Below are 15,453 nucleotides of genomic sequence, written 5' to 3' on the forward strand. Positions count from 1 at the left end.
CATACTTCGCTCATTAACTCGTCGACCACGATGTTGAAGAGTAGAGGTGATAGAGGGCATCCTTGCCGAACTCCGGTGTTCGTTTGGAAAGGTTCACTTGTTTTTTCATTGTGCAGCACCGCCATGTTGGCATCGTCATACATCGATTTGATGATAGCTATGAGGTTCGCAGGTACTCCTTTCCTTGCAAGTGATCGCCATATTGCTGCCCTTTCAACTGAGTCGAACGCATTCTTGAAGTCGATGAACAGGAGGTAAAGAGGGGCTCTCCATTCCACAGCTTGCTCGGTAATTATGCGTAGTGAGTTTGCCTGGTCTACGCAACTCCTGTGTGGTCTGAAGCCAGCCTGTTCATCTCGGATTGTTGGCTCAATTTTTTCCTGAAGGCGTTCGTTCTGCAGTGTAGCTAGGATTTTATAGCTAGTGTTGAGCAGTGTCGCATTGCTTGGGGAGCTTCACGATGATCCCGCTTTTCCAGGAGTCAGGCACATTCTTGTCTTCCCATATGCGTTTATCTCTGACCGCTCAACCACTACAAACCTTACCTTTTTCTCTAAACACAGCATGCCAGTCTTGAGGTCTATTCTTAGGTTGATATAAGGCTGTACACCGAACACAGATTTTGCTAAAACCCCTTGACAAGGCTTACCATCTCGTTTTGCGGTCAAACTTTCTAAGCTTGAAACCGAACCGCTCTGCACTGCCCTTAGCCCCAATATTTCAGTGACATGCGCTGAAAAACTAAACGTCGATTTGCAAATCTGTTTTGTAACAACTCCAAAGCTATAGCATTGCAACTATGTTCCGATATTTCCAGTGAGCGAACGGTATCCAACGCCGAGTCCTTCAAACAGGATCATAAATATTGAAGCCATTCTATGTTTGTGAGATCAGGATGTCTATATATTATCGCCGTGAACATACAATGAAAATCCAGCCAGGTAGCATGGCCTTCAGCGAATTTTGATAGCACAAGAGGCGGCAGCGATGGTGCCATATTCCCAAATAAACGTTTCTGTTGGATACAATCGGACGGAGAAATGCTGTCAGCAAAGATTGGGTGAGCGTGGATTTTGGGAAGCCCGTTTTTATATCTCCCCACGAACTGAGTATTTAGGCGTTATGAGGACATCATCAAATTTATCACTCAAATCGCTTTCAATTCGATCCAAATCAAGATCTTCAAGCTTGCTAAGAAATTTCCGAAACGTCGATCAACTCAACTCCAATCTCATATACAGAACGGAATCGTCAAATGAAGTTAACGCAAAAGTTGATAAAGAATCTGCTCATCGTTCCACTCTGTTATATATGGCAGTCGCCGTGCGCCTAAAAAATGTCACCCTGTTTGCATCAGCGGTAACGTATCCAGAATTTTTAGCAGCCATGGCATCAGCAATAACAACAAATTCGGTTCAAGCAGAAAGATGAGTGCAAAGGAGAATCAGCGGCAGCTTCCGTTATTTGGCTTTAATGGGCAATGATTGTAGACAAATATTGCTTATGCACAAATCAATTAACAGTAACAGCGAAGTTGAAACTTACAACAGCTTTGTATAATTTCCACTGATATTGTACATACCATATATAAATCACGTCGGGCTCACCAAAATGTAAAGCGAATAAAATTTGTTATAAGCCACCTTTGAAATTTAAAACTGATTTGTATGGTATCGAATTCAAGCGATTTTATTTACTCTTTTCTTCGAGAAATTTGGCAGCCATGCGCATGCATGGGGTACGAAAACAAGAGTGAGAGTATGAGAGCATTAAGCATAACGCAACGAGAAAGATGCAGGCGAGAAAACAAGGGAGCGCGATCTGCAGCTGATCCACATAGATAAAGCTGCGGTGCCGTGGATTAATTGTTTTCTCCAATCTCCAATTATAAATTTAGGTGCTGCTGGCGCTGCGAACCCGGCACAACCACTCCCCGTATTCACCTGCTAATCGCATTTGCCGATCAACGGAAAGAGTTACGCAGACATGGAGCCATTCAAAAGGCGAAGAGCCTAAGCACTCGTTCGACACGCTTTTTGATCGCCCAAAAAGCTGTATAAAAAGCCCCTTTTAGGAACGCACCTTGAATATGGACCTGCCATCGATTATCTTCTCGGGAAGCTCCTCCACATCGATGTTTACGTCAATTGCAAACATTATCTTTTTTTCAATGTAGGAAGCGAATTTCTGCCTTGACCACCAATGACTACTTGGAATGTGTTTCGTAATTCTCCTCTAGACTTTCTGGAGTTTCCATTGCTGTTCCAACAAAATGGCTCTAACCAACTCGCTTGAGGGCCATTCATTTTTGTTTTTGCTGATCCTTTTGCATATTTGTTAAGTGTGGTTGCCGCGTGCTTTTGGTGAAATTTCTTTAAAACGCTCTATTTACCCTGCTTTTGAACCCAAGTTTTCTGTTAAACGACAGCGATCTTAGTTAGGACCTTGTCCTAACCTTGTTGTATACTCAATATATTTGACAGAAAAGGATGACAATGTTGAGCTTAAGGTTAATGGGGATTTGGGCGTATAAAATTTGCTTTTTATTTAGCTTTACAGTGGGTCTCATACGTTACTCTTCCCTGCAGTTTTACAGTTATCAGCTACGCCAGCAAAGCCAACTGCTTCGGCTGCACAGCCGATTCTCTCACATACACAAGATGACACTGGGACACCAGATGTTGGAGATCTCGAAAGGGTTAGGTTCACAGACTGCAAGCTATCCAGATTCCCAAGTTGATAGTGGCTGAAACTTGTTTTGCATTTATTTGCTGTTTGCCATGGCAGCATTAAATAATAATAATTTGTATCAGTTGGTCATTACAAATACTTATGTTAACAGCAAGCGAATTATTAATGTGCCTAAGCAATCCGGTAGAATGTGAAATTAAAGAAATAAGTTAAACTAAGGCAACATGTAGGAACGTGTGTCCTACCTGTAAAGAAGGCAGGCGAGATTCACAACAGACAGATGGAGCACTACGCCGACCAGAAGGACGTGGACAACAAGGATTTGTACAGTCAAACTTTGACGAATTATTTTTATAATAATGTAATGTTAATTCAAATAATTCCCACAGAGAATACTTGGTTTAAATTAAGCTTCTTAAGTTTGGACCACCTGGAGTGGAACCTTTAAGAGAGTTTAAGGCAGATAATCGTTCAATGAGAAATGTCATTTTCTATATGCAAGGTTTATTTGGATGGGGGGAAGAAATGCGATGTGCTTGGAAGAAGCTACTATGAAAATTACAATCGTCAGTTTCTTGTGACTATAGGTCGCCTGAGGTGTTATATTTCAGATGGGCATTTGGTAGTTATTTGAGTAAAAATGTTTGCCCATACTCACAAAGGCTAACATTTTGAAGGAATTTTACATGTGAACTTTGGAATAGGCGTTTGCTTCGCTTTTTTTATACCCGTTACTCGTAGAGTAAAAGGGTATACTAGATTCGTTGAAAAGTATGTAACAGGCAGAAGGAAGCGTTTCCGACCATATAAAGTATATATATTCTTGATCAGGATCAGTAGCCGAGTCGATCTGGCCATGTCCGTCTGTCCGTCCGTATGAACGTCGAGATCTCAGGAACTACAAAAGCTAGAAAATTGAGATTAAGTATACAGACTCCAGGGACATAGACGCAGCGCAAGTTTGTCGATTCAGGTTGCCACGCCCACTCTAACGCCCACAAACCGCCCAAAGCTGCCACGCCCACACTTTTGAAAATTGTTTTGATATTTTTTCATTTTTGTATTAGTCTTGTAAATTTCTATCGATTTGCAAAAAAACCTTTTGCCACGCCCACTCTAACGCCCACAAACCGCCCAAAGCTGCCACGCCCACACTTTTGAAAAATGTTTTGATATTTTTTCATTTTTGTATTAGTCTTGTAAATTTCTATCTATTTGCCAAAAAACTTTTGGCCACGCCCACTCTAACGCCCACAAACCGCCAAAAACTGTCCTTCGCACTTACACTAGCTGAGTAACGGGTATCAGATAGTCGGGGAACTCGACTATAGCGTTCTCTCTTGTTTTAACTTTAAAATATATTATTATGTTTATATACATTTTAAGCCTGTTTCATTTAATATGTTTAAATATATAAAGGTTCCAGGATACACAAAGTTACTGTAAGGAGAAAATTGTGATTCAGGGACAAGAAAAATTTTTTTTAATTTGAGCAGCTTCTTAGTTAATGTAACCTTTGCATGGTAGGTTTGGCGTGGTCAAATGGGTACAATTATTGACTTGCTAGCAATAATGTGATTGAAGGCAGTGTGAAGCTTTGGGTGAGACGGAGGATGTGTTTTTGGGAATGGGAATGTTGTCATTACTATTAGGGTCATCGATAACTTTGGCTGAGCCTCCGAATGCATTTGTGTTGAAGTAGATTTTAAAAATAATATGTATAGGAATGGGCGGGCAATCAAATCGTTATGAAAAACGGTCATCTTCTGTTCACGGAGTTTATTTGGTGTGAGATTTAAGGGGTTCTTAAATTCAAGAAAAAATCCATAGTAAACTTCTTATATTTCTTATATTTGCGGGATTGTTTAAGTTACGAGGTATATAAACATTGGTTTGGCAAAGAATCATTTAAAGTTTAATGCTCGTTTTTTAAACAGAAAATTCGTTCTAATACCCGTTCAATTAAGAGACACAACGAAGCGTTTCAACCCTGCAGATGTATATATTTTTCGTCCATCTCTATGTGCGTCTTTTGTCCGTATCAACGTCGATATTTCAAAAACGGCGATATTTATTAAAGCTAGAGTGTGCAGTTTTTGTATTCAGATTCTAATAAATAAGTTTCAAAAGAACACAATTCCCATTCTTAGGTAACCCAATATGGTCACGCCCACACTTTTAAACCATTTCCTATTTATACCCGTTACTCGTAGAGTAAAAGGGTATACTAGATTCGTTTAAAAGTATGTAACAGGCAGAAGGAAGGGTTTCCGATCATATAAAGTATATATATTCTTGATCAGGATCAATAGCCGAGTCGATCTGGCCGATTATACCCGTTACTCGTAGAGTAAAAGGGTATACAAGATTCGTTGAAAAGTATGTAACAGGCAGAAGAAAGCGTTTGCAACCAATAAAAGTATATAAGGAGTGCGAGTGCATAATGCGTCGTTGCGCAACCTTTCTAGCCTTGGATTAGATTGAAATATAGTGACCAGGGCAAAAGTATGCATTAATTGCTTGAGCAAACGGCATGCGCTGTCACGATGCACCAGCAAAAAGAGCTACCAAGTTTGTGGGCAGCGCCACAAATAAGGACTGCTTCAAGTTTCAGGTCAATTTTGAGAAACCAGCTAATTACACCAAAAGGACGATCCCGTCGAGCATAGCGAGACTGTTCGACCCGCTGGGTCTCATCGCGCCAGTCATCATCTCAGAAAAGTTGATTTTGAAGGAGGTAACCATGGCCACGAAAACGCATGCCGACGGCACTCTGACGGCCCTGGATTGGGACGACAAGGTTTCTAACGCTCTTGTGGAACGATGGCAAGCATTTCGGGACAGCTTGCTTAGGATCGACGATATAAGCATACAGCGGTGGATTCATTATGCTCCTGGATCCATAGTTTCAGCTCGGCTTCAGCTACGACCTATCTAAGGGTCGAGCATAAGGGCAGAACGTGCTACACCTTGCTGTTGACTGCAAAATCAAAGGTTATGGAGCTGAGTGGTGCAGTACTGGCGGTCAAATTGCTCAAATGGCTGACCACGGCTAACTGGTTAAAGGACCTTCCCATCCAGACTTTCTATTGAACGGATACATTGGCTGCACGATGACGTCAATAGATGGAAGCCTTTCATCGTTAACAGGGTCGCCTTCATTCTGGATCACTCCTCACCATCTTGATGGAGGCATGTCGGAACTAAAGAGAATTGAGCGGACTGTATGACAAGACGGCTATCTTTGAGTGAGTTGAAGGACTTTGACTTGTGGTGGCGAGGCCCGGAATGCCTTACACACAGTCAAGGTGACTGGCCTTTGACGGAGATCGGACAGGTTGACACGAATAATGCCACGCTAGGGGCAAAGGCGGACAAAGTTGCCGTTTACCACGCAGTCCCAAGGTCATCGCTCCTGGAACGTTTTTCGAGCTTATCACCGGTCTTTGTAGAAGGCATCTTGCGAGAAAGGGGGCGATTGCGGCATTTTGGGTTGTCACACGAGCGTCGTCATCTAATGATTCTTCCAAGTTGCATCATTTTACACAGCCAGTAATACGGTACTCGCACGTTTTGACTCTACACCGAGCTGCGCAGCTGACTTTGCCATACATTCGCCAGCTGTTCTGGATACTGACAGGATGACGAGGCGTGCAAACAGTTGTACGAAACTGGCGACTGGAATTGACTACATAGGCGCTATAGAGCTGAAGGCAGCACGCTTGCGGTAAGCAAGCTTATATAAAGGATACATCGCCGTTTTCATTTGTCTTGCAACAAAGGCGGTGCACTCAGATGCAGGCCTCACGACGGACCATTTTATTTTGGCTCTGGACCGATTCACCGGTCGACGAGGAATGGTTCAGCATCTCTATAGTGACAATGGAACCAACTTTGTGGGCGCGGACAATTTAATGATGGCGTTCTACCGCAGGCTCAAAGATGATTACGAGAAGCAAGCTTGCTTCACACCGGACACCATGGCACTTTAATCCCCCTCAGTCGCCCAATTTTGGAGGGCTGTGGGAGGCTAATATCTGACCTATGAGGAGTTGTCAATGGTCCTCATAAGCATAGAAGCATGCCTCAACTGACGGCCGCTTTGCCCTCTCACAGCTGATGCAGAAGACTTAGAGGTGCTCACGATGGCTCATTATACCCGTTATTCGTAGCGTAATAGGGTGTACTAGATTCGTTGAAAAGTATGTAACAGGCAAAAGGAAGCGTTTCCGACCATATAAAGAATATATATTCTTGATCAGGATCAATAGCCGAGTCTATCTGGCCATGTCCGTCTGTCTGTCCGACCGTATGAACGTCGAGATCTCAGGAACTACAAAAGCTAAAAAGTTGAGATTAAGCATACAGACTCCAGAGACATAGAAGTAGCGCGAGTTTGTCGATTCATGTTGCCACGCCCACTCTTAACGCTCACAAACCGCCGAAAACTGCCACGCCCACACTTTTGAACACTAATTGAATATATTTTAATTTTTGTATTGGTCTTGTAAATTTCTATCGATTTTCCAAAAAACTGTTTGCCACACCCACTTTAATGCCCACAAACCGCCCAAAGCTGCCACGCCCACACTTTTGAAAAATAATTTGATATTTTTTCATTTTTGTATTGGTCTTGCAAATTTCTATCGATTTGCCAAAAAACTTTTTGCCAAACGCCCACAAACCGCCAAAAACTGTCACGTGTTGAAGACTCTCCTTCGCAGTGCACTAGCTGAGTAACGGGTATCAGATAGTCAAGGAACTCGACTATAGCGTTCTCTCTTGTTTTTTGATTGGGGACTCCATGTTGGCGCCTCCGGAATATCGACCACAATCCAAGTCCTTCGTGGAGCAGTTTCTCATTCATCAAACCATGATGCGACATTTTTGGAAGGCCTCGAGTCGACACTGGCTAGCTCATCTGCAGCAGAGAGCCAAGTGGTGCCAGGAGGCTGATGGTTTTCAGCAAGGATGTTTGAGACGCCAAGTCAAGACGCTGAACGACGGGGTCTAATAGGCTGCGACTGCCAGGCTGAGAACGAAGGGCGCGGGGTCGACGAGAGGAGAACGAGGAAGCTGCCTATGGAAGGAGTCACTGAACCGGAGGACCGCCGGGAACAGCCTTTTAAAAAAGTTCCGAAGAAAGGGGGAGATGTGAGGAGTCTTAAAACTCACCACAAATCCGGGTGTAGGAAATCGGCATGGCAACAGCGAAGACGGCTGGAATGCGAGAAGGGTCAAGGGCGGTCAGGTCAAACTGTAAACAATGGACCTTGGACCCCGGCAAAGCGGAGAAACCGTGAACTAACGGTACCGCGCTGGACCTTGGACTCGAACCGGCCAAGGGCGCAAAGGTCGTACGGTAACGGTATGGTCTTGGTACAAGCACAAAGACGACACACCGTAAACTAACGGTAACGCGCTGGACCTTGGACTCGAACCAGCCAAAGGAGCAAAGGTCGTACGGTAACGGTATGGTCTTGGTACAAGCACAAAGAGGACACACCGTGAACTAACGGGACATAAGTTGGACCGTGTACCCGAGTGAGCCATGCGCAAAAAGGGAAAAAACGGGATTCCCGCGGGACAGTCAGTTAGGAAAGTGCCATACAGACAGACAGTCAGTAAAGAAAATACCCGGAAAGTATCAGTCGATCAGCATAGTGAACAAGAATAGTGAACAAGTGAAGTACGCGGAACAAAACTCGGAACAAGTTAAAGTACAAGCGAGCGCCGAAGAGGATCTCCGCAAGCAAGAACAAGCCAAGGACAAGCAAGCACCAGGACCTGGCGTGGTCAGAAAGGTGGTTAGGGGAGAAGCTCTAGCTGATATCACGGACGATACACCCTGCCCCATAACATCCTAAGCCCCGGCCGAGCCCGCAGGTTGGTCCTTTGGTAAGGGCAACAAGTGCCTGGCTTACGCAAGAAGGGACTGTGGAGACTTTGGAGTCGACAACGGTGGTTCGGAGAGAAGCTTTAGCTGATCTTACTGACGATACACCCTGTCCCCATAATATCCTAAGCCCCGGTCGAGCCGGCACGGATACGCCGTCGAGAGCAACGCGGAACCAGCCAAGAAGGACGACGAAGGAGCGACGACGCGCATCCGAAGGAGAGGATCACAAGATTCTTTTTATCAAGCGTCACTGAATAAAGGTGATTTAAATCTGAAACTCTGTCTTTTCTTTGGTCGGGCAATCACACAAATCATAAAATTGATGGGACGAACAACAAACGCTCTGAGCTAGCCGTTGCAATTCGTAGCGAGCAGAAACTAAGAATGCAGTTTGTTACAACATATTTTTATTGGTCTTGTAAATTTATATCGATATACTAAAAAATGTTGGCCTACTCCAACGCCCACAACTCCCACACCCACACTTTGGAAAAATTTGTTGGTTTTTAATATTTTTTTCGCCAATTTCTATCGATATCTCAAAAGAATGTCGAACATTTTCGTTCGTACTCCCACGGGCTAAGTAACAGGTATCTGATCATCGAGGAACTTCACTATAGCGAAAAATTTGCACGGCATTTGGAGGGCTGTCCACATTGTTACACATCTTACCAGAATAGTGTGCAGAGACGATATAGTGATACTAAGTTTATGATAACTTCTTTAGGTTAGGGGTGTCTTTAGGGTTAGGGACATACTGAAACATTAAATCCAAGTTTATTATGAAAACAGTAAACAAATGGTGCGATCGTTACTTGTTTGTACGATACAAAAAAAATAAACCAAGACAATTTTTATATAAAAGCCATGTTACTCTTAAACCATTTCACTTTTTAAGTCTACGAAGTTAAAAAAACAAGACGAAAAGGTCGTTTTGGTAAACATTATAACATTATACATACTTGTGTATTCGAATGCATTGATCATGATGACCTTGGGTGGCTATCATTACATCTGCTTCATCTAATACAAAAACGATTATTTTCTTCATATCAAATAAACGAAATTTTATTCCCCAATCCAAAAGTTTTCCAGGGGAGGTAGAAAATTGTCCCGGCCCAATAGTTCAAGCCACTAAGGAGGAGCTAGATTGCGAGGACCACTTTGTTAAAAACTACACCCGACAACGGTGGTTCGGAGAGAAGCTTTAGCTGATCTTACGGACGATACACCCTGTCCCCATAATATCCTAAGCCCCGGTCGAGCCGGCACGGATACGCCGTCGAGAGCAACGCGGAACCAGCCAAGAAGGACGACGAAGGAGCGACGACGCGCATCCGAAGGAGAGGATCACAAGATTCTTTTTATCAAGCGTCACTGAATAAAGGTGATTTAAATCTGAAACTCTGTCTTTTCTTTGGTCGGGCAATCACACAAATCATAAATTTGATGGGACGAACAACAAACGCTCTGAGCTAGCCGTTGCAATTCGTAGCGAGCAGAAACTAAGAATGCAGTTTGTTACAACATATTTTTATTGGTCTTGTAAATTTATATCGATATACTAAAAAATGTTGGCCTACTCCAACGCCCACAACTCCCACACCCACACTTTGGAAAAATTTGTTGGTTTTTAATATTTTTTTCGCCAATTTCTATCGATATCTCAAAAGAATGTCGAACATTTTCGTTCGTACTCCCACGGGCTAAGTAACAGGTATCTGATCATCGAGGAACTTCACTATAGCGAAAAATTTGCACGGCATTTGGAGGGCTGTCCACATTGTTACACATCTTACCAGAATAGTGTGCAGAGACGATATAGTGATACTAAGTTTATGATAACTTCTTTAGGTTAGGGGTGTCTTTAGGGTTAGGGACATACTGAAACATTAAATCCAAGTTTATTATGAAAACAGTAAACAAATGGTGCGATCGTTACTTGTTTGTACGATACAAAAAAAATAAACCAAGACAATTTTTATATAAAAGCCATGTTACTCTTAAACCATTTCACTTTTTAAGTCTACGAAGTTAAAAAAAACAAGACAAAAAGGTCGTTTTGGTAAACATTATAACATTATACATACTTGTGTATTCGAATGCATTGATCATGATGACCTTGGGTGGCTATCATTACATCTGCTTCATCTAATACAAAAACGATTATTTTCTTCATATCAAATAAACGAAATTTTATTCCCCAATCCAAAAGTTTTCCAGGGGTGCCAATCAAAATGTGTTCCTCAATTTTTTTACTGCGATCAACTTTAACGTGAAACGAAAAATAAAATAATTTATATATTTGTAATATGGTAAAAGAACATACCCTCTTCACCACGGACCGCAAATCTCAGCTTTATTTCCGGACAAAATTGTCCCATTCGTGCAGCCACTTCTCCAGTTTGAATGGCCAACTCGTACGTAGGGGATAAGCATAAAACCTAAAAATATTTGTATTTTTCCCGTGAGAATTTAAATTAATAGTTTAACTAAACAATATTATAAGACTTCCTTACACATACTTCTTTATATAAAAACCAGGAGTCTTTTCATATCGGTTACTCGTGGAGTAGAAGTGATTATTAAGATTGCAAAAAAAATTACAATTACAAAAAAATTACAAAAAATACATTTAGGAGAGATATTTGCCAAAATTTTTATTTTAAAAGTCCATCGACACCATTATGTAGTGAATATGACTTCATTCAAATGACCGCCATGGCTTCGATTAGTACTGCGCTCACGAAAGGTCCAATTTTCGATGACTGTGGCGCACATATTGGGCTGTATTTGATCGATGGCGTGGTTATGTCGATTTTGAGGGCATCGGTGGTTTGCGGCTTGTTGGCATAGACCTGCGAATTAAGGAAACCCCACAAGAAAAGTCCAGCGAAGTCAAATCGATTTCGGTGGCCAGTTCACATCGGCTCTGCACGAGATGATCATGCCCAGAAATTGCTCATGCAGAACATCCATCGTAGCGTGTGCTGTGTAGCACGTAGCGCCGTCCTGTTAAAACCCCATGTTGTCAATTCAAATCAGGCCGATGTAACCTACCATTGTGGTTTGGGAGGACGGACTAAATATTTAACACCCTGCATTTAAAGAACATTTTTGATAATAAATGTTTGATTTTTATCGACACGATTCCATAATTATTTGACATCCCTCAATTACCGAAGCCCTCGACATCAGGTTTGAGGTCTCTTATTGATGAAATATCTGCTCTTTATGCATCATTACAGTCACTGGGAACTGAAGAGATAAATATTGCAATTTTTATTCACATCGCAATGTCAAAAGTAGATCATACTTGGAAATCTCGATTTGGAGGCGTCATTAAACGTCATTGTCCATCCACAAACATCTTATCAATTAGCAGCGACCACATGGTTAAAGCGACGGAGCCCTTCAAATTTGTTCAAATTTGTAAATTTAAATAAGAAATGTTAACATAGCGAACCTACATTCGAGCGTAATTTGTAGTTCGGCTCATTGGATTACTCTTCTACTGAGAAGCTTTATGTTCAGAGAAACATTTTGTATGGCTCGTGCGAGCAGTCGTTTCGTAAGCATAGAATCGTGAAGCTGCGCCAGCGCAATAAATTTTAAGACCAATTGCAACCGCTGACTTTACATTGGAAAATCCCCAGCTAGGCTGCTAGATCAGAGTCGCATTTTAATAGTTTTCACTTGAGAAAACTCTCGCAGGATTTTCACTACTATTACTTTTTGACTTGACAGATTCCGAATATGCTTTGGAATCGTTTGTGCAAACTGTGTAAACTATAAAGCACAAATGTTGTTGTTTGGAATGGTCTACTAAAGACCATGCCTTCAAAAAACTCTGCCCAATGATGCTTACTTTGTGTGTAAAATCATACATGTTTGCTGCATGTTACAGATCCTTTGCCCTTAACGTCACGCAACAGTGCCAAGGATTGATAAGGCGATTGACGAGTCTTCCAATAGAATCTTTCACAAATTCAAGACGAAATTGCTGGAAGCTTATCTAAACAAAATAATAAAAGCAGTTAAATAATGCTATAATTAATTTATTATACATTTTACTGGCATCACATCTGTATATATCATTCAGATCATAGATTAATTGGGGAAAGGCACTTTTTCAGTCGGATTTCTTTAAAATAAATATTGGTATGTTTCTTCTATTACCAATATCATTAAGGGGAACTTTTTAACGATCGAATGGTAAGTACATGTTGAGTCGATAACACTGTTGGGTCACGCAGCCGCCAAAACTGTGCAGTAGACTAATCTCCCACTCTTTAAAATTGTAAGCCGAAGTAGTCAGTGGTAGCAGTTGCGATGCCCATAGTGCAAACCGCTGTTCTCGCACGCATTTATCTGTACGGCGCTCATTCCTTCTTCTCTTTGTTATCTACCTACGTTAAGCTTGGGCGCTGCATTTAGGCTGTCTGTCCCGCCAATTGTCACTTCTTCGTTTTTCGGCAAAGTCTCAACTTGTGCATTCGACATAGCTCTTTGTCGGCCCTAGCTGCCGTAACAAATCGCATAATAAACAGTATCGGAAAATAAACAAACTTTCTTCGAATTATTATTATTAGCAACAGCTATTGAAAAAGCTCAATAGCTAAACAAACACCATTAACCAATTTCTGCAAGAGCCTAACACGACGACAGGCCCCTCGGTTGATCAAGATGGCCATATTTTACAAGCTTAGTGTGGTGAAATAAGCTATATAAGTATATATAATATGCCAAAAGCAAGGTCGACGGTTAAACGTACTTTAAAACATTTTAATAGAGTTTAGCCTACACGAACATACGATAGACGAACTTGACACACTAGGCATCTAGCTTTGTTTTAAACAGTGGGCATATGATCTTTAAAACTAAGTTTATGATAAAAACGCGTTAAGCTATATTGTTGTTAGTAGAATAAGAATATTACAAAAAGAAACATAACGTTACATTTAGTATGGTTTATTTAGGTATAGGGTATTAAGTTTGCAGCAGATCTGTAGATAATCAAAATCAAGTTAAAGGCAAGAAAATAAGTCAGGCAATTTTATTATTTACATACACAGTTTACTACCATCTGCGAATATTAAAGCAGAAACAGGTAGGTCGCAGGGATCTTAAACTTGATCCCAATTTTGCCGGGATTGAAAAAACGTCCTTAAGCGCTAGGAAAAGTCTTTATAATATCTTTAAAAATATCAGTTTTTTGTTTACTATGAAGTTAATTAGTATTAAGTAAACTTTTAGTAGTACCTGAAAATTTTTGATACCGCAAGGTTAAAACGGGTTAAAAATATGCAAGAGCATAAAGTTCGCAAAGTATTAAAAACGTCTGGCTTTCTGTTAAGATCGATTTTATGGTTTCCAAATTAAGTAAGCGTTTATTGCCATAAAGGGTACAACGTAAAAACGTAGTTACATATAATATACATAGTATACATTTTTCTGTTAAGATAGATTTTATGGTTTTCGAATTAATTTATTGTCGTTACATAGTACAACAGGAAGAAGAAACGTTTCCGACCCTATAAAGTATAAATATTTTTGATCAAGTTTTCAGTTCACACTTTTGACATATCTTTTGATATATATTTTTTATTTTATTATTGGATTTGCCCATTTCTATTGAAATGCTGAAAACCTTTTGGGCACGCTCATTTTGTAAATTTCTATTGATACGCCAACATTTTTTCGGGCAACCCACTAGAGGAGTAACAAGTTCGCCAGTCGAGCAAATTGTCTATCGCGTTTTCTGTAGTTGAATATAATTTCTGTTCTCATTTTTCACTTAGTTTTACTCCGGTGTCCCTATTACCGTTTCCCACCTGTCTGGTGTGTGGTGGTGCCTTTATATGTAAATATCCATATATGTATTTTTATTTATATATATTTTTTTATATGCCTATATACGTATTTTTATATGTTTATATTCGTCTATATATCTACATATATATGTTTTGATTGGTTTACTTAAACCCCCGAAGTATAAACAACATTGATGACAATAATAAAAAATTTGAACGTTAAGTAGTTGTAAAATGGTGTGTTTAAATAATTTCATAAGACCTAACTTACGCTCAAGCAAGAAAGAGAGCATTGATGCACTGCATAAGTTTGTGTTGAAGAATGAAGGAGACAGAAGTAATCGTCAAAGACTGCGAAGATTAACTGGTTTCGATTTTATCGAAAAGGGCCCAAAAGATGGTGCAAAAAAGGAATACGCAGCAGATAATTTGACACAGGCTGACCTTCTATCAATAAGCAACAATATGTACAGAAACGAATATGTGATATTGCCAAGTCGAAGCTGGAAATCTGCAATGCTGTTTTAATTGGAAGTGAATTCATTAGGCAGTGAAACTAATTGAACAATTCAAACATACAATTCGGATTGATGAAGAGAATATATGCTAGATTTTTGTGTCGTTCGAATTAAATTCCTTGATATGCTATTAATTATCGAAGAACAGCTATGTTTACACCCAAAAATTTTTTTAAATTATTATTGTTTAAAAGTGCAAAAATATAAAATTAATAACGAACACAATACTCTAAACATTTGTGTTGAAGCTGACTTTGATGAGGCTGCGAACAAATATTCTATGCAAGAGGTACTTGAGCTTATTGTAACCTATGAAGCAGTCAAAAGAAAGTCAACAAATGTAGAAATGCACATTGTGCCAAGTGATGAATCGCACCTAGGTGGGAACACTTGACATCGAATACCGATAGCTCAGAAAAGCTCTAAGCATGTATAAAAAGATCGCAGCCCACCCTTTAAATTAGTCAATACCCGGGTAAATACCAGTAAGTCAATACCCGTATGTCAATACCCGAGTGAATACCCAGGTGAA

At 40.6% G+C, this 15,453-nt stretch overlaps 1 protein-coding gene across 15 annotated transcripts in view; it reads right to left on the bottom strand.

Annotated features, from left to right (window-relative positions):
• The window catches only part of LOC6539975 (DEAD-box helicase Dbp80), a 221,905-nt gene that overhangs the window by 181,608 nt on the left and 24,844 nt on the right, over positions 1 to 15,453 (bottom strand). For 12 of the 15 annotated variants that reach the window (XR_006245284.1, XR_006245286.1, XR_006245285.1 and 9 more), the window contains exons 5-7: positions 10,920 to 11,034; positions 10,786 to 10,858; positions 9,553 to 9,657 (exon numbers count right to left, since the gene is read on the bottom strand). Coding sequence is in view for 12 of the 15 variants with exons in the window: in XM_039377371.2 (XP_039233305.1) it covers positions 9,553 to 9,657; positions 10,786 to 10,858; positions 10,920 to 11,034 (293 nt within the window). In the remaining 3 variants the exon portion in view is untranslated. Of the gene's footprint in view, positions 1 to 9,552; positions 9,658 to 10,741; positions 10,859 to 10,919; positions 11,035 to 11,115; positions 11,849 to 11,906; positions 12,003 to 12,060; positions 12,606 to 15,453 lie in introns of all 15 variants that reach the window. The other 3 variants (XM_039377380.1, XM_039377379.1, XM_039377372.1) reach the window with 3 other exon arrangements.

The sequence above is a fragment of the Drosophila yakuba genome, unplaced genomic scaffold (genome assembly GCF_016746365.2).
Source record: "Drosophila yakuba strain Tai18E2 unplaced genomic scaffold, Prin_Dyak_Tai18E2_2.1 Segkk5_quiver_pilon_scaf, whole genome shotgun sequence".
Classification (NCBI taxonomy): Eukaryota; Metazoa; Arthropoda; class Insecta; order Diptera; family Drosophilidae; genus Drosophila; species Drosophila yakuba.